At 48.9% G+C, this 21,187-nt stretch overlaps 1 protein-coding gene across 1 annotated transcript in view; it reads left to right on the plus strand.

Annotated features, from left to right (window-relative positions):
• LOC125623346 (alpha-2-macroglobulin-like) overlaps positions 1-21,187 on the plus strand; it is a 60,396-nt gene that overhangs the window by 13,541 nt on the left and 25,668 nt on the right. The window contains exons 7-22 of the mRNA XM_075120408.1: positions 1,352-1,436; positions 2,280-2,403; positions 3,379-3,493; positions 3,674-3,783; positions 4,259-4,420; positions 4,808-5,035; positions 5,418-5,481; positions 6,457-6,599; positions 7,146-7,295; positions 7,789-7,959; positions 11,393-11,480; positions 13,548-13,671; positions 14,325-14,553; positions 15,720-15,846; positions 16,520-16,641; positions 20,795-20,846. Coding sequence (XP_074976509.1) covers positions 1,352-1,436; positions 2,280-2,403; positions 3,379-3,493; positions 3,674-3,783; positions 4,259-4,420; positions 4,808-5,035; positions 5,418-5,481; positions 6,457-6,599; positions 7,146-7,295; positions 7,789-7,959; positions 11,393-11,480; positions 13,548-13,671; positions 14,325-14,553; positions 15,720-15,846; positions 16,520-16,641; positions 20,795-20,846 — 2,094 coding nt within the window. The remainder of the gene's footprint in view (positions 1-1,351; positions 1,437-2,279; positions 2,404-3,378; positions 3,494-3,673; positions 3,784-4,258; positions 4,421-4,807; positions 5,036-5,417; positions 5,482-6,456; positions 6,600-7,145; positions 7,296-7,788; positions 7,960-11,392; positions 11,481-13,547; positions 13,672-14,324; positions 14,554-15,719; positions 15,847-16,519; positions 16,642-20,794; positions 20,847-21,187) is intronic.

Consider the following 21,187-nt stretch of genomic DNA (forward strand, 5'->3'; position numbering starts at 1 on the left):
GGCCAGCAAGAGTGGTAGATTCTCAGAGAACCCATTATGCAACCTTAATTACAGTGGTTGCCACTAATCACCCAAGGAGAGAGAAAGTACAGCTCTGTCTAGTCTAGGGAAATGTACCACTCCAGCCCCCACCCCGACCACTTGTGAATTGTCCCACAGAAATGCTCCAGCCACTTACATGCATTCCAAGAGCTTACTCTCAGCAAGCCTAAGAGCCAGCTCATTCTGAACGGCTTAGTAACAGTGGCTCCACGAGGCCTCTCGCTGCTGTCCGACAGGGCATTCTGAAACTTCCCAGAATCCACTGCTTCTGGGGTCTGTGCTGGGAACTGCAAGATAGGTACCACACGGCATCGCAACTGAAGGGCTTTAAAGCAGTGCTCTTGTAGGCAAACCCGCAGAGCTCCGAACACCAGTCAGCATGGCAGTGCGGGCACTGTGACCAGCCTGTGCTCCAGCTGGGCCGATCTCACTGGTTCCAGTGTGACCTGGCTCTGGACAGTCTGCCACCTCCTTGCTTGGGGTGCCTCTGCGTGTGCCACTCCGAGCCAAGCTGGCTTTTGCCTGAGCCTTATACCTACAGCAGCTCTTATCGAGTTTGGTCTCCACTTCCCTCCCCCCCTACCCCCCCTCCCGCCAGTGTCTCTCTCCCATTACTACCCCCTCATTCAGTTAGTTCAGAACTTCTGAGAAAATTCACTTTGGGGCAGAAACTTAACATTCTATTGCCCAGCCAGGAGGTGAATTCAGTCTGTGAACTCAGCCAGCAGGAAACAATATTTGCTTTTTCTGACTCTTTTCATGCAGAGATAAGTTTAAAATGGCTGAACTTTCAGGGTCACATTCACTGGTGCAGTCCGTCTGCTTTGTACCACTCCAGCAGGGATGCAAAGTAAGCGGGCTTATGGCTGCTTTGCTTCACCGGAGCAGCACAAGAGCCAGAGCACACAGTGAATGTGGCCCTTTAAATCTGATGAGTGATGATGGTGCACTGGGGAGTCCGGCCCTCACTAGGTATCACTTGCGTCACATAGTTTGGAATACAGTCTCTGAAGCAACGACAGCCCGGCGGGCAGGGTTGGGCAAGGGGAGCGAAGGGGAGGGGAGCAGGGGTTACGGTGTCTTTCTCTTCAGTTCCACAGTCCCTGGCTGGATCCTCAGCTGGTGTAAACTGGCTCAGCTGCACTGAGGGGCATGGAGCTGTGGTGATTTATAGCAGGCTGAGGATCTGGCACCATGCGTTGCGGGGGGGAGGGGGAGAGGCTGTGTCTGTCACTCAATGGGGTAGTGACAGTGATGTACACGTGATCCCTCTGCTCTGCTCAACGTCTGGCCCGTCTCTCTCCCTCAGTGCTGCCCAAGTACGAGGTGTCAGTGAAGCTGCCCAAGAAAATCACCATCCAGGATGAGGAGCTGAAAGTGGCCGTCTGTGGTCTGTGAGTTTCAGGGTTTGAGTCACCGTTTTTTGTGCTCATCCACCGTTGCCTTCCTGCTGCTACCCCCAGAAACCAGAGCTGGAGAAGGCCCCTTGGGTCACTTTCTCTCCATCCCCAAGGGCCCTGGGCAGGATTGTTCCCTACTGTCTAGTCTGCATCCAGCCCAAGTTTTAAACATCCCAAGCAATGGGGCTCCTCCCCCTGCCCCGGGAAACGATGCCTCAGCCCCATACAGCTCCCTCTCAGAAAGGTTTTCTCCGTTATTCAACCCAAATTTCCCCTTTCTTAACATCATTCCATCCTTCCTAATCAGACCCCCAAGTGCCTCCGTAAATTATCCCAGCCCCCCTTGGTGATGCCTCCTTCAGACACTTGTATAGCGTTGACGGGAGATGATAATCCCTCTCTATACAGCCTTAAAGTGCGACCCCACCTGGAAGACAGTGTTCAGCTCTGGGCCCCACAGCTCTGAGGAGACTGCACCTGGAATACTGTCTGCAGGTCTGGGCTCTTCCGTACCAGAAAGGTGTGGCCAAATGGGAGGGAGCTGGGAGAAGGGAAACTCAACTGATTAAGGGGCAGAAGAGCCTGACCATCAGGCAACATTTCCTAATGGGGAGGCCTGCTGGGTAATGGAATAATCTCCCCCGGGAAATGGCTGGAACCCCGTCACTTGAGTCATTGGAAAACAGGACTAGACAGCGCTCCAGAGAATAGACATTAGGAAGCCAGCAACAGAGTCCTCAGGGGTAATGGTATAAAGGGCCCCAAAAGGCCTCTTCTGCCTGACTCTGTCTCCCTGTCTAAGCACCTTGTGTCTCTTTAACGCCTCTCTGGTTACAGATACACCTATGGGACCCCTGTCCCCGGCCTGGTGAATGTCCGTGTGTGCCGGAGATTCTCCCAGTCCAGGTCACACTGCTATGGAAGAGAAGCCGAGGCTGTGTGTGAGGAATTCACCAGACAAGTGAGTCCAAGGCCCATCCCATAGGCAGGAGGTGACTGTCTTGAGGAGGGTGATCTGTGTCTGTCAAAGGGGATTGTTAGACCTCAGCTGGGATTGTGTGTTCTGGGTTGGGCTCTGTCTCACAGGAGGGAGGTATTGGTTAGGAGGTGATGCCAGGGCTGGGGGATATAAATTATGAAGAAAAACCCCTCGGGTGAAATTCTGGCCCCATTGAAATCTGTGGCAAAACTCCAATTGACATCAGTCAGATCAGGATTCACCCCTGGATGGATGTTTCTTCTAGCTGGGAAAGAAAAGACCCTGAGAGGTTTTTGTGTCTGTGAACGGAATTGAGATGGGGAGGAGAGCAGAGCAGAGGAGAAAGCAAGAGGGAACTGTGGGATCTGGAAGAGAGAGAGAACTCAAGAGGAAGAAGAAAGAGAGAGATGGGGCAAGGAGGTAGAGAGAATAGGGGTAGAGCCATAAAGAGATAGAGAGAGAGACTATGAAGGAGAAGAAAGTAAGAGAGAGAAAATAGAAGTAGGTTAGACAGAGATAGGAGGAGAAGAAGAAAGAGAGAGAAAGAACAAGAGAAGGAAGAAGAGAGCAAGAATATGCATGAAGAAAGAGAGAGGATTCCAAGGGTGGATAAAAGACACAAGGAGATTTATCACACTGATGGGAAGTTGCAGATCTAGGGGGTGTGATCTGAACAATCAGGGAACCAGGCTTGTAACTAGGAGAATTTATGGTGAAATGCATCAGAGAGGGCTGCCTGTTGGATAAGTCACTGGGGACCAGAGATGCCTTAATTGGTTTGTTGAGGAAGAAAGTAAGAAATGGAGTCCGGCCAGATCAAGCCAGTAAGAGGATGAGATTAAGACAAACCAAGCAGCAGGCAAATGTCTTGGGTGCTGGAGTATCTGTTCCTGTTCCACACGGACCTGAATTGTACAGGGATTTCCATGGTAATTTCATCTTTGGTCTCTGGCTCAGGCAGACGTTCGAGGCTGTGTCTCCAATGTGGTGAAGACTAAAATATTCCAGCTCAAGCGAAAGGGTTATGAGATGAAAATTGAGGTGCAAGGCAAGATCACAGAAGAGGGTACAGGTATGCATCATGCTGACCTGGTGGAGCTGTGGGGCCGCACTGCGATAGCAGTGGGTGTTGCAAGCTAGCACTGAAGGGCACTGGCAGAGCTGGACAACGTGGGGGGCAGCATTGGAGCATCTGAAGGAGCTGCAGGTCAGTGCATTAGTTCAAGCCCCTCTATGCCGTGTTTTCTTGCAGGGGTGGAGTTAACTGGGACAGGCTCCAGTGAGATCACAGGCACCATGAGCACAATCAGCTTTGAGCAGGTGGACTCTCATTACAAACCAGGGATCCCCTTCTCTGGGCAGGTAGGGAACCTCTGAGAGCCCAGGAAATTACCTGACACGAGTGTGTTTGTCTGTGGAGAATGAGAATGTGCAAATGGAAAAGGGAAAACGTGGGACGATCACAAACCACGGGAACAGGAGCCATCTCCCTCTGCCTCTACACATGCTGTGGTATCTTTGCCATTAGTGGGAATTGCAGCACCTTTCTCTGACCCCCTGGTGCTGTCAGAGACAGAATACAGAGGAGAAGGCCCATTGGTGTGACCGGCACAATCCTTCCCATGTTCCCAATCACACACTCTGGGAGGACAAACCACCTCCTCAGGTGGTTCAGACTTACCCAGCATGGTCGCACATACCTGCCCCGTGGTCAGCTCTGTAGGAAGCACCCTCTGGAGCTGCCTCAGGGGAATAACGTGGACAAAGGGTCATTAGGACTGTGGGGACTGCTTTCCCTACCTGGTATAAGCAACGGAGATTGGATTTGTTCCTTTAGGTGAAGCTGGTGGACGGGACCGATGCTCCAATCACCAATGAAACAATCCGGATTTCCATAGGGGGAAACAAATACAAAGCCAACTACACAACAAATGAAGAGGGCCGAGTCCGGTTTTCCATAGACACTGTCAACTTCACAGACACCTCCATTCGCATCACCGTGAGTGGCTGAATCCAGGGAGCTAGGGGATGGGAGGTGTCACTGGCTGAGCTCCAGAGGAGATGTCCGTGGGTTTATTGATCTCTCTGCCCATCGGGAGATAAAACAAAGAGTTTGTTGGCTGGGAATTTCAGTCTCCTCCTCTCTGTCTTGCTCTCTTTCTCTCTGTCCCTTGTTCTCTCTGTCCTTCACACACTCGGTCGCTCTCCCTCTGTTTCTCCATCTCTGTCTCTCTCCACACGAGCATGGAAAATGCAGATCAATGCACTGTGCACTGAAAAATCTGCCAAGAACATGTTTTTAAAATTACCCACTTTTTCCTTCTGAAATGCTAGTAGACTTGTTACTCACTTTTTGATCTGATGTAAAAATGTTCTTCTTTATCAGGCAAACCATAAATCTGAACTGAACTGTTATGACACAGACTGGGTCACCCCTGTGTATGGTAACGTCGTTCACACAGCAACACGCTTTTACTCCCCGAGTAAGAGCTTTCTCAAAATTGAGCCCATGTCTCAGACTTTAAGCTGTGGCTCCAACGTGGTGGTCCGGGTGCACTACATCCTGAAGCCAGAGGCCGTGGGGGAGCAGAAGGAAATCGTCTTTTACTATTTGGTAAGCCCTCATGACCTCTACTTCCGTACACATGACACAGCACTGGAGGCCAGACACCCATATATGTCCCAGGCCACCAAACTGCCCCAAGGCCAGGTTCACTTGACCTTGATATTTACATGTAAAAGCCAGTGAAGGAAATGCAGAATTGGCCAGCGAGTGGATGGTTTCTGCTGGGAGAAAGAATTTCTGACTTGGTCGAGGTCCCAATAAACTCCAGTCTGGGTCTGGGACTCTCTGTATGGCTCTTTGGGATTTTCTGCTCCTTCCCCACAGGAAGGCATCGGTATAGACACCCCCCCCCAACCCCAGCATTCCCCCGTGAGCATCCCGCACCTCCCACCAGGACTTCTGTAACAGGTGGGTTTCTTCTTCCTGGCAGGTGATGGCCAAGGGAGGCATCGTGAGGGCAAGCACCGAGGTGCATCCCATGCGGGATGGAGAACGTGAGTAGAGCTGTGTGAATAACTGACTTTGCGGTTTGCTGGCCGAACCAGAAATCTCAAAAAACAATTGTTTGGGAGCTGGTGAACCATTTCACTTTTGTGCTGCTTTCATCTTTTTTAAATAGAATTGAAGGGAAATTGTAAATGAGGAGTTGTTTAGAATTGAAAAATGGAACCTTTCATTGAGGAAATGTCGAAACAAAACTTTCTGATTTGTTGCCAGTTTTTTTTCTGAACAAAACCATTTGGTGAATTTCACACAAATTTGTGAAATGTTTTCTTTGATCTGAGTCTACATTTTTCAACAACAAAAAATCATCTGAAAAATGTCCACCCATTCTCGTGAGCTCTCCCCACGCCTTTCTCTGTCTGTCCTGGGAGGCTGAGTTGCTCTGTCTGTAGGAGGTGATGAGAACAGCACCCTTCTCTCCTCTTCACTTTCTCTCTCTCCTCCTTGTCTCACTAGTCATGGTCTCTCTCTCCCTTTGACACACACACAGTTCCCCTGACCGATTTCATTTCATTAATGGCAGTCTCAAGGGATTCCCAGTTTGACTGATTCAGGCTGGCTGGGCAAACTCCACCTTTAGGAGCAGGAGTGTGGAATCCCACCCCCTCTGCAGCCCTGTACGCACAACCCTCCGCACAGAGCCACTGTACAATATGCACTTCTTTCCTCCCCTTCATTATTGCATGGGCAGGGGCAACCTGCACTGATGGACGACAGTGCTAGACTCTAGCTGACATGGACTTAGAGGACATGCTGAGATCCACCAAACCCATCTCACCTGAGTATCCCACACCAGGTGTCTGCAATAAGAGTCAAAAGCCTCAACTATGCGCCAAAACTCTTACCCTTGGGTAGCGCATTTTTCAGGGTGGCTGATATTGCAGCCATCATGAGGGAGCCTAAGGAAATGTGTGGCCCTGGAGCTGCTTCTCTATAGCTTAGCCACCCCCCTCTCTGTTTGCCAGTTATCCAGGTATTTGAGCTGAGGCTCCCCGTGAGGCCTGATATCGCCCCCCTGGCCCGGGTACTCGTATACACCACTTTACCCAGCGGGGAAGTTATCGCCAATTCCGAACATTTCAAGATTGAAAACTGCTTTGCCAATAAGGTGAGGATCCGGTTTCTATAACTCGCATTCACCCCATGGACTATGGCCCACCAGTGGAACCTGGAATGGCAAATTTCAAGGAAGACTCAGGAACCGTTCAATGGCTCCATGACCTATCGGACACTGACCATGGATCAGCAATTGAATATGAGAGATGAATGCACATCAGGACTAATTTCCATAGGCAGAATTATGGAGGGTGGAAACAGAACTGACGTATAGGGGGCGCTGCTGGTCATGTTTGAATTGCACTGGTCAGGGCTGAGGGGCATTGGCAGAGCTGTGTGGGGAGCACATGATTGGAATAGCAGGGGGGCTGCAGGGCAGGACTGAGGGGCATAGACAGAACTGTATGGGGAGCCCAGCACTGGAATACCAGGGGAGGCTGCCGGGCAGGACTGACGAGCATTGGCAGAGCTGTGTGGGGAGCCCAGGACTGGAATAGCAGGAGTGCAGGGCAGAGTTGAGGGGCATTGGCAGAGCTGGGTGAGGTGGTTCCAGGACTGAGCTGAAGTAGCTCCTCTAACACCTTTCCTGGGGTTGCAGGTCGACTTGCATTTCTTACCGGCCGAGGGCCTCCCCGCCTCCAACACTCACCTCCGGTTCGGAGCCTCCCCGGGCTCCCTGTGCGCCGTCCGTGCTGTGGACAAGAGCGTCCTCCTCATGAAACCTGAAGCCGAGCTCTCGCCCAGCTCTGTAAGTGCCAACGTGGCCTGGTGATCAATGGGCACAAGAGATGATCTTGTCTGGAAAGTGCAGAGAATCACTCGTGAGAGCTAGGGCAGAGCAGTCTGCCTGTTATTGTAGGGTCCCAAGTCAGCACAAGGTCTGCGCCCACTGCTTGATCTATGTAGGGCGCTCATGAAAACTGTTGCTGCACCCAGTGATTTGTAGTTCTGGGGCCGCTTGTGAGGACACAACCACACATACTGATTTATTACTGGAGGGCCGCTGGTGAGTACTGGTCAGCACACACTGGGTTATTATGGAAAAGTCAGTGCTGAGCCCTGGAGTCAGACATTCTGCTCTGTTACTGTAGGGTTTTGTTATTGTAGGATCACCCTTGGTCACTGGGATTGCACGCACAGATGTGTTAGCTTAAAGTTGTCTGTGATCACTAGGGTGGCACATGCTGGTTTATTATTATTGGGCCTGTGGTCACTGACATCGAGACATGTCATACCCGCAGGTGTATGATTTGCTCCCGGTGAAAGAGATCAGGGGTTATAATTACCGGGGGCACCATTTGGAGGAAGAAGACGATAACCCTTGTGTGACACTCGAGAACGTCATTTTAAATGGATTCATCTACGGACCCATTTCTCCTGACGGTGAAGGGGATGCCTACAACGTTCTCAAGGTGAGGCCCACGTCCTCCTTTAGTGTGTGAAATCGCTGTTAGTTCAGAAGATTTCCCCACCGTGTTCTTGGCGGAGCAAACTCCTGTCATATCCCATAGGTGCTGTCTGAGCACACTTAGTTGGGTGCTTGTTAGCTAGCTCATTCAAGGTAATAATTAAACCTGGCCCAGAAAACCCCAGATGGGAATCCCCCAGCATTGAGGACTGAATGCCTCTCTCAACCACTGAACTCTAGAGGTTTCCCATCACTAATTTAAACATGACAAGGAGACGTCCTAATAGCTGGGGCAAAGAAATAGAGCCTAGAAATGAGCGACTCAGCCTCTGCAGCCATTTTGTCAAAGAGATCCTGTCCCACACGCTCTCTCTCCCATCTATGTAGGTCTCTGTGAAGTGCCAGTCCCCATTTTATCCACACACACACGCACATACACACATGTGCAGAGAGCTGCTCTGAGCCAGCACCCAGGGTAATTACCGAGCCCCAGCTGGTGAAGGTTTGGTGTCTTGCGGGATCTCAGGTTTGTTGCCGGTGGGACTCACTCCCAAATCATCCGATCCCCAGCACATCTGACAATGACTTGTTAGGCATCTCAGCAGAGAGGCAGGGGATGGACTGGGCCAGAGAGGCTGATCTCCCTCCAGGGCAGGGCTGAGGCAAGCCGGCAGGGGCTGAGTGCGTGGCGGAAGCTTAGAATCATAGAATAGAATCATAGAATATCAGGGTTGGAAGGGACCCCAGAAGGTCATCTAGTCCAACCCCCTGCTCAAAGCAGGATCAATTCCCAGTTAAATCATCCCAGCCAGGGCTTTGTCAAGCCTGACTTTAAAAACCTCTGAGGAAGGAGAGTCTACCACCTCCCTAGGTAACGCATTCCAGTGTTTCACCACCCTCCTAGTGAAAAAGTTTTTCCTAATATCCAATCTAAACCTCCCCCACTGCAACTTGAGACCATTACTCCTCGTTCTGTCATCTGCTACCATTGAGAACAGCCTAGAGCCATCCTCTTTGGAACCCCCTTTCAGGTAGTTGAAAGCAGCTATCAAATCCCCCCTCATTCTTCTCTTCTGCAGGCTAAACAATCCCAGCTCTCTCAGCCTCTCCTCATAACTCATGTGTTCCAGTCCCCTAATCATTTTTGTTGCCCTTCGCTGGACTCTCTCCAATTTATCCACATCCTTCTTGAAGTGTGGGGCCCAAAACTGGACACAGTACTCCAGATGAGGCCTCACCAATGTCGAATAGAGGGGAATGATCACGTCCCTCGATCTGCTCGCTATGCCCCTACTTATACACCCCAAAATGCCATTGGCCTTCTTGGCAACAAGGGCACACTGCTGACTCATATCCGGCTTCTCGTCCACTGTCACCCCTAGGTCCTTTTCCGCAGAACTGCTGCCTAACCATTCGGTCCCTAGTCTGTAGCTGTGCATTGGGTTCTTCCGTCCTAAGTGCAGGACCCTGCACTTATCCTTATTGAACCTCATCAGATTTCTTTTGGCCCAATCCTCCAATTTGTCTAGGTCTTTCTGTATCCTATCCCTCCCCTCCAGCGTATCTACCACTCCTCCCAGTTTAGTATCATCCGCAAATTTGCTGAGAGTGCAATCCACACCATCCTCCAGATCATTTATGAAGATATTGAACAAAACCGGCCCCAGGACCGACCCTTGGGGTACTCCACTTGATACCGGCTGCCAACTAGATATGGAGCCATTGATCACTACCCGTTGAGCCCGACAATCTAGCCAGCTTTCTACCCACCTTGTAGTGCATTCATCCAGCCCATACTTCCTTAACTTGCTGACAAGAATACTGTGGGAGACCGTGTCAAAAGCTTTGCTAAAGTCAAGAAACAATACATCCACTGCTTTCCCTTCATCCACAGAACCAGTAATCTCATCATAAAAGGCGATTAGATTAGTCAGGCATGACCTTCCCTTGGTGAATCCATGCTGGCTGTTCCTGATCACTTTCCTCTCATGCAAGTGCTTCAGGATTGATTCTTTGAGGACCTGCTCCATGATTTTTCCAGGGACTGAAGTGAGGCTGACTGGTCTGTAGTTCCCAGGATCCTCCTTCTTCCCTTTTTTAAAGATTGGCACTACATTAGCCTTTTTCCAGTCATCCGGGACTTCCCCGGTTCACCACGAGTTTTCAAAGATAATGGCCAATGGCTCTGCAATCACAGCCGCCAACTCCTTCAGCACTCTCGGATGCAACTCGTCCGGCCCCATGGACTTGTGCACGTCCAGCCTTTCTAAATAGTCCCTAACCACCTCTATCTCCACAGAGGGCTGGCCATCTCTTCCCCATTTTGTGATGCCCAGCGCAGCAGTCTGGGAGCTGACCTTAGTGAAAACAGAGGCAAAAAAAGCATTGAGTACATTAGCTTTCTCCACATCCTCTGTCACTAGGTTGCCTCCCTCATTCAGTAAGGGGCCCACACATTCCTTGGCTTTCTTCTTGTTGCCAACATACCTAAAGAAACCCTTCTTGTTACTCTTGACATCTCTGGCTAGCTGCAGCTCCAGGTGCGATTTGGCCCTCCTGATTTCACTCCTGCATGCCCGAGCAATATTTTTATACTCTTCCCTGGTCATATGTCCAACCTTCCACTTCTTGTAAGCTTCTTTTTTATGTTTAAGATCCGCTAAGATTTCACCATTAAGCCAAGCTGGTCGCCTGCCATATTTACTATTCTTTCGACTCATCGGGATGGTTTGTCCCTGTAACCTCAACAGGGATTCCTTGAAATACAGCCAGCTCTCCTGGACTCCTTTCCCCTTCAAGTTAGTCCCCCAGGGGATCCTGGCCATCCGTTCCCTGAGGGAGTCGAAGTCTGCTTTCCTGAAGTCCAGGGTCCGTATCCTGCTGCTTACCTTTCTTCCCTGCGTCAGGATCCTGAACTCAACCAACTCATGGTCACTGCCTCCCAGATTCCCATCCACTTTTGCTTCCCCCACTAATTCTACCCGGTTTGTGAGCAGCAGGTCAAGAAAAGCGCCCCCCCTAGTTGGCTCCTCTAGCACTTGCGCCAGGAAATTGTCCCCTACGCTTTCCAAAAACTTCCTGGATTGTCTATGCACCGCTGTATTGCTCTCCCAGCAGATATCAGGAAAATAAAAGATATCAGGAAAATAAAAGATATCAGCTTGCATGGCTGATGCCTCTGATGAACCTGCTCTGAGGACACACAGGACGTCCGTCTCCAGCCGCTGGTCCGGCGCCTTTCACTGGCATAGACCTTGCCCTTGGCTTCCCACCAGCCACACAGGCATTGACCCCTCAGGCCTTAGTATCTGCTCTTGCAGTGACCCATCCCTGCACTGTGATAAGCCCGTCACATCCCGATCCAGTCCAGACGGCACGTTTATCTCCCGACGTATGGTTTACTTTACCACATGCTTGTCTGGGTTATCTTTTTACAGGAGATGGGTTTAAAAGTCTTCACCAGCACCAAGGTCCATAAGCCCAAACTCTGCATGAAGAGAATGACCGGTGTATCTGTGGAATATGGTAATGGCGGGAAAAGAGCCTGCTTTGTTTTGCCCTGCTGATACCCCCCTGTTAGGTGCTTTTCCTGCTCCCCTCCCTTTCACCCTCTCCTCTGCATGGAAACTAGGCCAGTAGGACCAGACTCTGTTCTCAGCTATGCTGGCCAAAATCCAAGAAAGTCAGGCCTGAAATAGGAATCTGGTCCATTTCCACCTGCTTGCTCACCAGCTAAGGAAATGTGCACTGTTGTAACTACACTGATGCAGTGGCACCTTGCACCCCCCCCCCCAATGTAGATGTGCTGCACTGGCACAAACTGGCTGCTAAATCTTGTTGAATTTATGGAACAGGACGATTTCCACTTCCACATTTCCATTTTATAGCAAGCACCAGAAGAAAAACTAAGCAGAGAGGGGGCCAAGTTCAAAGGGGAGGCAGTGGGTATGTTCACACTGCAATGTGTGCCCAAGGTTTTAACTCAGGCTGTAGCCTAAACTCTCATCTATCTATGCACAAATCGTGCAAACTCCTGGCTTGGACATAGGGTCCCAGGACCCCACAGGGATGCAAGGAGGAGCCTGAGTCAAGCCAGGACCCAGGGTTCAAACCCTATTGCTTTGCAGTGGAGATATAGCCCCACTGGACTGTTGCTCTGGGGGTCTGCCAAAAGCATCCCATAGGTCGACTTTCTTTGTCCGTGGGACAGTGAAGTTTGGTGAACAGTCAAGTTTTCCCACAGTGCTCCATGAACAAAGGGCTAGTGTGGTCACATTTTTGGAGAGCGCTAGGAAGTCTGGGATAGAGGTGGTTGGACATGGGTCCACATAATGCAGTGTAGATGCTTATTTGCTGGAACCCCAAGCTGGGATCCAGGGTTCAACAAATCCTAAACTGGGGTTACAAGTGAGTGTAGACACTCAAACCTTCGATTAACAAACCCAGGATCTGCTAATTCAAGTTCTCGTAACACTGGGCTTACACTGCAATGTAGGCATACCCCGTGTGAACTTGTGGAGAGGGTTTAGAATTGGGAGTCAGGAAATCTGAATTTCATTCCCATCTCTGCCATTGCCTTGGTTATGTGAGTTTGGGTGAACCATGTCACTTCTTTGTGCCTTAATATTCCTATCTGTAAAAGGGGACTAATGATACTTACACGGCCTTGTGAAGAGCTCTTGAGATTAGATGTCTAAATATTAGTGTTAATTATGCTCTCAGTTACTCCAGTGGAAATGAAGAGTAACCAGATCAGATCACTGACCCTCTAATCCAATGTCCCCATTCCTACTGTAGAACATCAGACTACTGGTCTATATATGGCAGTGTCCTGCCTCCTGACTATATTGGATCAGCACTGTCATCTTTCTAGCGCAGAGTCCCTCTTCAGACAATGGCCAGTGGTGGCTGCTTCAGAGGAAGGTGGAACACCTCTGTAGTACACCTCACTGTGCTGTGGGGCAAATTTCTTCATGATCTATGGCTGGATATCAGCTGAAGCATGAGAACTGCTATCCCGGATCATCTGAATCCGAGCTGGTGTCACTAGTGTTGCTGCTACTCTTAGTCACATACAGACACAAGATTTTTTTCTGTGAAACTCACTGAACTATTTGCATTTATAACAGCTTGGGGCAGTGAGTTCCACAGGTTAATTCCATTTGAAGTGGATATAGGCAGGGCTTGGAGGGCTGCTTCAAAACAGTTATTGTGTCTGGGCTTCCCATCTACGCCATGATTGGTGGAGGTGGAATAAAGATGTTCATCCATCCATACCACCCTTATAAGAAGTGCAGAAGTCTTTAGAAAACAGATGGTGCTGAGTTCATAATAGGGCTCTAGAGATGTTTTTTCAATGGCTTCTAAAGAAATTCAGAAAAGACAGTTGATGATATTGGGAGAGTGGGGTGGGGAAAGGAGTGATTGGTTGCAAGCAGAGATAGGTTTAAGTTGGGTCTGAATTTGAAAAGAGGGGGTTTCAAATCTAGCGTTTAGAATCCAATCTGTCACGAACTGGAAACAAAGTGCCATGATAAGGAATGAGGTCTAACATATCACGTTTCTCTCCCTTATCTCCTCCAACATCTAAAGCGAGGCTCTCATATGATGAAGATCTCGCAGTTGATGACATGGTGGAAGATGTCACTCATGGCCCAGTGGAGACCATCCGGAAGTATTTCCCTGAGACGTGGATTTGGGAATTAGTTCCAGTGAGGTAAGTGATGTTTATGGGATGTGGTGAATGCAGTCAACTGGGTTACACAGACACTCAGAAGAAATTGCTCAGACACCATGAGATGTGCTTATATCCTTCTGTGAAAGATGGAGTACCTGTTGTAGATAGACTAGAGAGACACAAGCATGAGGGATGGATAGGCAGGTAGAGGAAAGGCAGGAAGTAAGTTAACTAGTTCTACTAATACACCACAGCCACTCCTTCTCCTCTCAGTAACTGGAAGACAATTGTGTGGATCTCAATTAACAATCCCCTGTTAAGTGTGTGTGTGTGTCGGAAGGAGGTGTAATTTCTTTTTGGTCCCAGCTCTAGTGCAGAAGTCACTATTAGCTATGCATCTCATCCTTTTCTATAGCCGTGTGTCTGAGGGATTTTCTGTTCACCGTGGAACCCCACCCCTTGTCTTGTTACCTGGATGATTCTTCTGCAGAGCTGGATGTAGGATGGGATGGGAGGAAGTGCTCTGCAGTGAGCCTACAATAACCAACCAGCATGCACACCCCAGTACTCCCAAAGGACCCTGCAGTTACAAATGGGGGAGGGGGTTAATTCAGGATGCTGTGCGGGACATGGTTGTTTCCCCCAAAGCTAGGAAAGCTTCCCCCATCTCCTTGTTCTCGTTTGGTCACCAGGTCTGACGGAAGTGCTGATTTGGCTGTGACCATCCCCGACACCATCACAGAATGGAAAGCCAATGCGTTCTGCACTTCAAGAGATACTGGCTTTGGCCTGTCCCCGACCGTGTCCCTCAGAGCCTTCCAGCCCTTCTTCGTGGAGCTCACCCTGCCCTACTCTGTGGTGCGCGGCGAGGCCTTCACGCTAAAGGCCACTGTCTTCAACTACCTGACCCGCTGCATCAGAGTAAGGGACATTTGCAGCTTTCCTCAGCAGGGGGCAGGGAGGAGACCACATGGGCCAGTTGCAACATGGTTTCCCATCCAGGGGAGGCAGCTGATTGGCCTCTAGCAAATTGTCTTATTACAGTGGTAAGAAATGGGTGATGGAAAGGAGGAATCTGATTGGCTCCTAGGTGTGTGTTACTACTGGGGTACAGAGTGGGCATTAGGAAAGAAGGAATCTGTTTGGCTGACAAAGGTTTGCGAGCTGCAGATATACCTGAGACCAACTTCCTGTGTGGCTGAAGGCACCTGGCCTTAGACCTCCTGTGCCTATCTCATGACCCCATGGCAAGCAAGGTACCTGGGGTGACCACACACTGTGCATCACCCCTTACTCTAGCAGAGACTCCCGGCTTCCTGGAATGGACACCATCCATTATGTGCTTGGCCTTTGGCCTCATGCCACACAAGCCCCCCAGCTGCACTACAGCTGCTGGGAAACTCACTGGCCTGTTGCATCCATGGAAACGGCACTGACTCTCTAGCCCCACTGGCCTGCAGTGTATTCCTGCTCCAGCACAAGGGACTGGAGGGGACTCAGGAAGGGGGTCCCTGCAAAATTGTGGTGACTTTTCTCTCAGCTTTTATTTAAATGGGTTTCATTCTAGATAAAGTGAAGCGGGAACAAGCTCTATGGTGTTAAGAGCCCCCAAGGCACTCTCATCCTCTTCTCCATCCCTTTCCTGCCCTTTGCTACGCTCACTGATGGTCCCCAATTCTGTTCTCTCTCAGCTACTCCCAGATAGCCCCCCGCCCCCCACAGCCAGCACTTCACCTCCTCCCCTAACAAGACATCAGAGGGGTCTCAGACTCATGCCAAGGTGGTAAATTTGAGGTCACCATTTTGTCTTTATTCCCACAGTTGGTCCTGAGTCCCTCAGGCCCTGCAATCTCCTGTTTCTTCAGAGCCATGCACCCAACTCTCTGCCCCTCCTCAGTCTCCTGCACCTCCCCAAACCACGGTACCCCTCAGTTTTCCCCACCTCAATCCCTGCCCCACCAAATCCCTGTGGCCCCCAAACTCCCTGCCCCCTCTCCTCCCCTGCATTGTCTCATCTCCATTTACCCACAACCCCCTTGAACCCTTCTCTCTCCCTGCCTGATGGCACCTTTCTGTACAATGGACAGGTCAGCATCTCACTGGTTTCATCTAATGACTTCCGGGCTACCCCTGTGGAGAAGGAAGAAGAATCTTATTGTCTCTGTGTGAACGGGCGGAAAACAGTGTCTTGGACTGTGACCCCAAAATCTCTGGGTAAGGGACCTGGAAACTTCAAAATCTCAAGATCAGGGACTAATGGATGGGTCCAAAACCTCTGTGAAAGGGACCAAATGGTACCAAAATTTCTGGATAAGATTTCTGGTGTTTCCAACCTCTCTGGAAGGGACTGATCTGCTGTGAAAGGAGGAAGGCTGGCCTTATGGCTGAGGCACTGGACTGGACTCAGGAGACCTAGACTCAGTGTCCAGCGCTTGGGAAAGTCAATGTCCTGGTGCCTCAGTTTCCCCATCTGTAAAATTGGAATAATACATTATCCATGTATGGGAGGTGCAGTACACGACTGCGATGAGGGCCATATAAATACCTGGACTGACAGACTGGTTGGGTCTGAAATTTCTGGAAAAGAAAGATGATGGCTCTGACACCATGCAGGGGTCTGAGTGTGAGAATCTGAAGGCCTGCCCCTGCACTCCCCTCCTCTCCATCTTGCCCAGCCCCATTCAGTGTAGCTGTTGGAGCCGAGGGGTTGGAACTAAGGCTTCTGCAGAGCTGTGCTATAGTGCTAACTACATGTGACTTGAGCTCTGCCCTCTTTAGAGAGGTTTCCATGTAATCCGTGGTGCTGCAAAGCACAACGCCAAGTGAATGACTCTGACACCCCTGTAGCTGCAGTGCCTGGCAGAACACTTATCCTTCTTTGTTCCAGGTACTGTGAATTTCTCAGTGAGCGCTGAGGCCCTGAAGACAGATCTGCCCTGCGGGAACGAGGTAGTGGAGTCCCTGGACAAAGGGCGGAGGGACACGGTGATCAAACAGCTGTTAGTGGAGGTAGGTGGGCTGTTTAGTCCCTGTGGAATAGAGAAGCCATGATAACTTACTGCTGTGTAGTGACAACTGATATAATGCTGCAGGTCTTCTTGGTTTTACAGGGAAGCCTTAATGACTTCATATGATCACACATTGTCTAATGCTGTAAAGGGAAGCAGTGATAAGTCACTACATTGGCCAATATAAACTGTAATACTGCATCACTTCTTACAGGAAAATACTGGTACCTTGTTGCACCGTGTGATTGAAATAATGAGTAAAGGTTATAGGTTTGCCACAGCCATGTCTTTTGGGACAGAAACCATGACTTTTCGGTTTTGTCTATAACGAGTCATGGGATCAAGCCCTCAGCAGTGTAGATTGGCATAGCTCCATTCAGTTCAATGCAGCTCTGCGGATTTACACCAGCTGTGAATGTGGACCGTGGTCCTTGTAAATTGAGCTGTGCGAATAACTGATTTTTTGGTTTGCTGGCCAACTGAAAAATCAAAAAAAGAATCGTTTTTGGCCAACCCAAATGTTTCAGGGTTTTTTGATGAACCCAAACTGACAAAAAATGTAGTTTTAAGTCCAACAAAAAGTTTGATAATGACCTGACATGAATCATATTGTTGTTTTTTGAACTTGTTTTACTTTTTTTCAACATAAAATTAAACTAAAATTTTTAAAAAGTAATATTGAATTGAAAAATCTAAATATTTGGTTTAGAAAATGTCCAGACAAGATGTTTTGATTTTTTTAACTAAAACAATTTGGTGAATTTAGCACAAATGTGAAAAAGGTTTTTGTCAATCCGAATCCTCATTTTACTGCGAAAAACAAGCTTTTCCAAAAAAGTTCTCCCAGATCTACTTGTAAACCTTGCCGGCCCATTCCCAAACAGGACAGTTCCAGGAACTGTAACAAATCTTGTGCTGTTGTGACCAGTGTAGTGGAATATGGGAAAGTGACTGCATTTTAAAACATTTGTGAATGATTAGTGAATTATCATTATTTATTTTAAATCATTTGGTTGCAAAAAATTAAAAAATGCTCAAGGTAATGTGAGCCAATGATTTCTTTGCATATTTTTCTACAAATTTGTGTCTCTTACATATTTTGTGATGAGGAACCCCTGGCTTTTCCCATATTTTTTTTTTGACATGACACCCAGCCAGCCTAAACAATATCTCATAATATAAACCTCCATAGCTATTCTGTGTAATAGGGAAGTAGTGATAATTTGTTACATAGTCTGATCAGAGCAATATCACATGATAGAAGGTGGCCACTCCTCTCTCCATTATAGGAAAGCACTAATCATTTTTAAATTGTTTGATGTAAGCAGTAACACGTGATCTAACACTGCAGCTCCTCTCTGAGTTACAGAAATGCATCCCGCTTTTTCAGTAAGGCAAAGGTACGATTCACATTATTGTATCAACCCAGAAAAAACAACTCTGTAAGCTTCAAGGTAAGAATGAGTCCTGTGGCAGTTCTGGGTGCCACGCTTTAGGAAAAACATGAACAAATTGGAGTGAGGACAGCAACAAAAATTATAAGAGGTTTACAAAACCTGATACGTATGGAAAGGTTGAAAGAATTTGGCCTGTTTAGTCTAGAGAAGGCTGAGGGGGAACAAGATAAAAATCTTCAAATATGTTACTCTTGGGGGAATTCTGCACCATGTTGTCTGCAGTTTTCTTTGGTTCCCCACAGAAAAATGACTTCTGAGGGGAAGCAAAGGGAAGTGCAGTCACTCCCCCATCCCTGGCAGCCTGGAGCAGCCGGAGGAGATGTAAATCAGCACGATAGGGGGTGGGAAGGACTGCCCAGGCAGGTGAGAAAGCAAGCGAACGAATGAGAGAGACTCGGTCCCTCTGGCTTGCTATTGCGACAGGCCCAGCATGGAGGGGCAGGGCTTTGGGGTGTTTGGAGGAAGGTGTGAGGCAGGCTGACCCCTGAGGCAGAGCATAATGTAACAACCTGCCTGCTTATTTGTTCCCATTCTTAGTGAATTCCCCCAGGAGCATAAAGCAGGTGTAAAAGTTTTAAGGCTCCTTCACATTGCCAGAGTGGTGTAAAGGAGCCCATTTGTAAATGACAGTATGGCCTTATAAATACTTATGGTGCTTGAGTGATTAGAACTGGTCTAAATTTTTGGACTGAAACATTTTCCTATCAAAATGTACACCATTAACTGTTTACTTCTGACCTTTCTGGAGATGGTCAGTAGCCAATATAAACTATGAGTTTGATTCCCCAGCCCTCACTTGCTCTTCAGTTGCCTGTGATGTAATATGAACATATGGCTGCATATAACATTGTTATATGTTGACTAATAACTAGAAATAAAGGGTCAAGCCTAGCTACATTACTATTAGACAAAGAGGTTTGGGGATTTTCTCCAATGATCCCTACTTCTATTCTCCATCCATTGTATTGTAGTTGAAATAAATTACCAAAATAATTGAAACGGGTATGATTAAATTGCGTAATTTTGACACATAAAATATGTAGAATTTTAATATATTGTATGCAGAATTTTTAAAGTTTTGGTGCAGAATTCCCCCAGGAATAATATGTGTTATAAAGAGAACGGTGATCAATTGTTCTCCATATCCACCAAGGACAAGAAGTAATTGGCTTAGATTGCTGAAAGGGAGATTTAGGTGGGATATTAGGGAAAACTTTCTAACTATAAGGGTAGTTAAGCATTGACACAGCAGTGGTGTAGCTAACATGGGACATTTGGGTGGGCCCCGACTTTGTGTGTGTGAGCAATGATGAGGGAGAGGGGGAGCAGGAGGAATCAGGGTCCCATCTCCTCCGGCTGGCCTTGCGGGGGGCGACGGATGCTCTGGCTAGGGGCCCCCAGGGGTCTCACATGTGCCCACAGCTCTGGAAGGAGATGCCACTCTCCACTGCACACAGCTCCCAGCACCCATCCCTTCCCACGGCCCTATGCCGGGCCCAGTTCCTCGAGATGGCACGGCAGGCTGACCTTTTCTGGGGATCTCCTCTGCCACTGCCACCCCGAAGCCACCCCGCCCGCCCTCCTCCTACTGCTGCGTGCGTACAGGGCACATGCATCTGGCGTTCCACCGCTCTGCCACTGCTGTGCCTCTCCCTCCAGCCGGCCGGGGCGATGCGCAATGCACCCGGCGCGCAGTGTCCTCCAGGTCTGGGTTGGGCTAGCGCTAGGGCTGGAGCAGAGCCAGGGCTGCGGGGATGGACCTGGATGCTAAGTGGGTGAAGAACGAGGGGGAAAGCCCACTTTTCACACTTGGCTACTATTCACTACCTGGCAAAAGTTGGAAAAAGGAGGAAAACCGACTATTCTAAGACTAAAATATTGCGGGGGAGGGGTGTGTTTCAAAAACAAAAATTTATTTGACTAAACCCTCTTTTTTCACAACATTTAGTTCGTGAGTTTTAGTCAAAACTGTTCTGATCATCTCAATAAATAACAGGGCTTCTTCCTTCGCTCAAGCCATGGGGGTCTGGGCCTTTGGAGCAAGAGGAGCTGAGTTCTATCCCTACTGTAGCCCTACAGAACTAATCGGCCACAGTGTGTAATGGTGAATTTCTAGGTGGTCCTGCAGTCATTACAATATGTCATTTCAGGGCACTGAGCGCTTTGGCCCTGACTCAGCAAAGCTTGCTTTACTTTAGGCACATGAGTTGTCCCATTGATCTCAAACAGGCTTAAAGTTAAACACTTGGCAGGATTCAGCCCCTACAACACTTCATTAGCATCACAGCATATTATCAGCACCAGCACCTGGTGTAAAGCTGGAAGTTCTCTCTGTATCACAAGCAAAGCCCATGTTTTACAGTGTGCTAACAGCAACTAATCACCCATGGTAGATCACTGCAATATCCTCCCCTTGGGAGTGAGGAGGCAATAACTTCTTAGTAGCTGATTTCCAACTATTATCTGCTGGCTTTATGAGAATTATTATTACATGAGAATTTGCAAGTCTCCCTCTTTCTCTGATTCACTTCCTTTTCTTTCTTTCTTTCTTTCTTTCTTCTCCCCAGCATTTTCCCCTCTCCCCATCTCTCCCCATCACCCCTGCCCAGATGTTTCTGCCACCGGGTGCTCAATGTCTCTGCAGGTTCTCACCTTTCTCATTTTCCTTCCCCTTCCCTTTTCCTCCCCAACCCAAAGCCTGAAGGGCTTGAGAAGGAAACGACCTACAACTTCCTGCTCTGTGCAGCTGGTAAGAGCCCCACCCCTCCTGACTTGCCTCTGCAAAGGGAAGGGTGGAAACCTCGGGTGTCCGAGGGGAAGAGATAACGAGAAGCAGTAATATGGGACTGAAGAAAGTGGGACACCTCCAGCTGGATAACGAGGAAACATTTCCTAACACTGAAGGTCTAGAATGGCGCCCAAGGGAAGGGCTGGAAGCGTAGGTCTTAGGGAACGTTCCTGACCCGGGTGCTGGGAGGATGGGCTAGATGGGATTTAATGGGGCTTTCCCCTTCTCTCACTCTGTGATTCCATGGAGTGAAATTACAAACTGGAAGGTGCCAGAGAAAGAGCTGGAGACTACAGTTCCCG

The sequence above is a fragment of the Caretta caretta genome, chromosome 1, assembly GCF_965140235.1.
Source record: "Caretta caretta isolate rCarCar2 chromosome 1, rCarCar1.hap1, whole genome shotgun sequence".
NCBI lineage: Eukaryota > Metazoa > Chordata > Testudines > Cheloniidae > Caretta > Caretta caretta.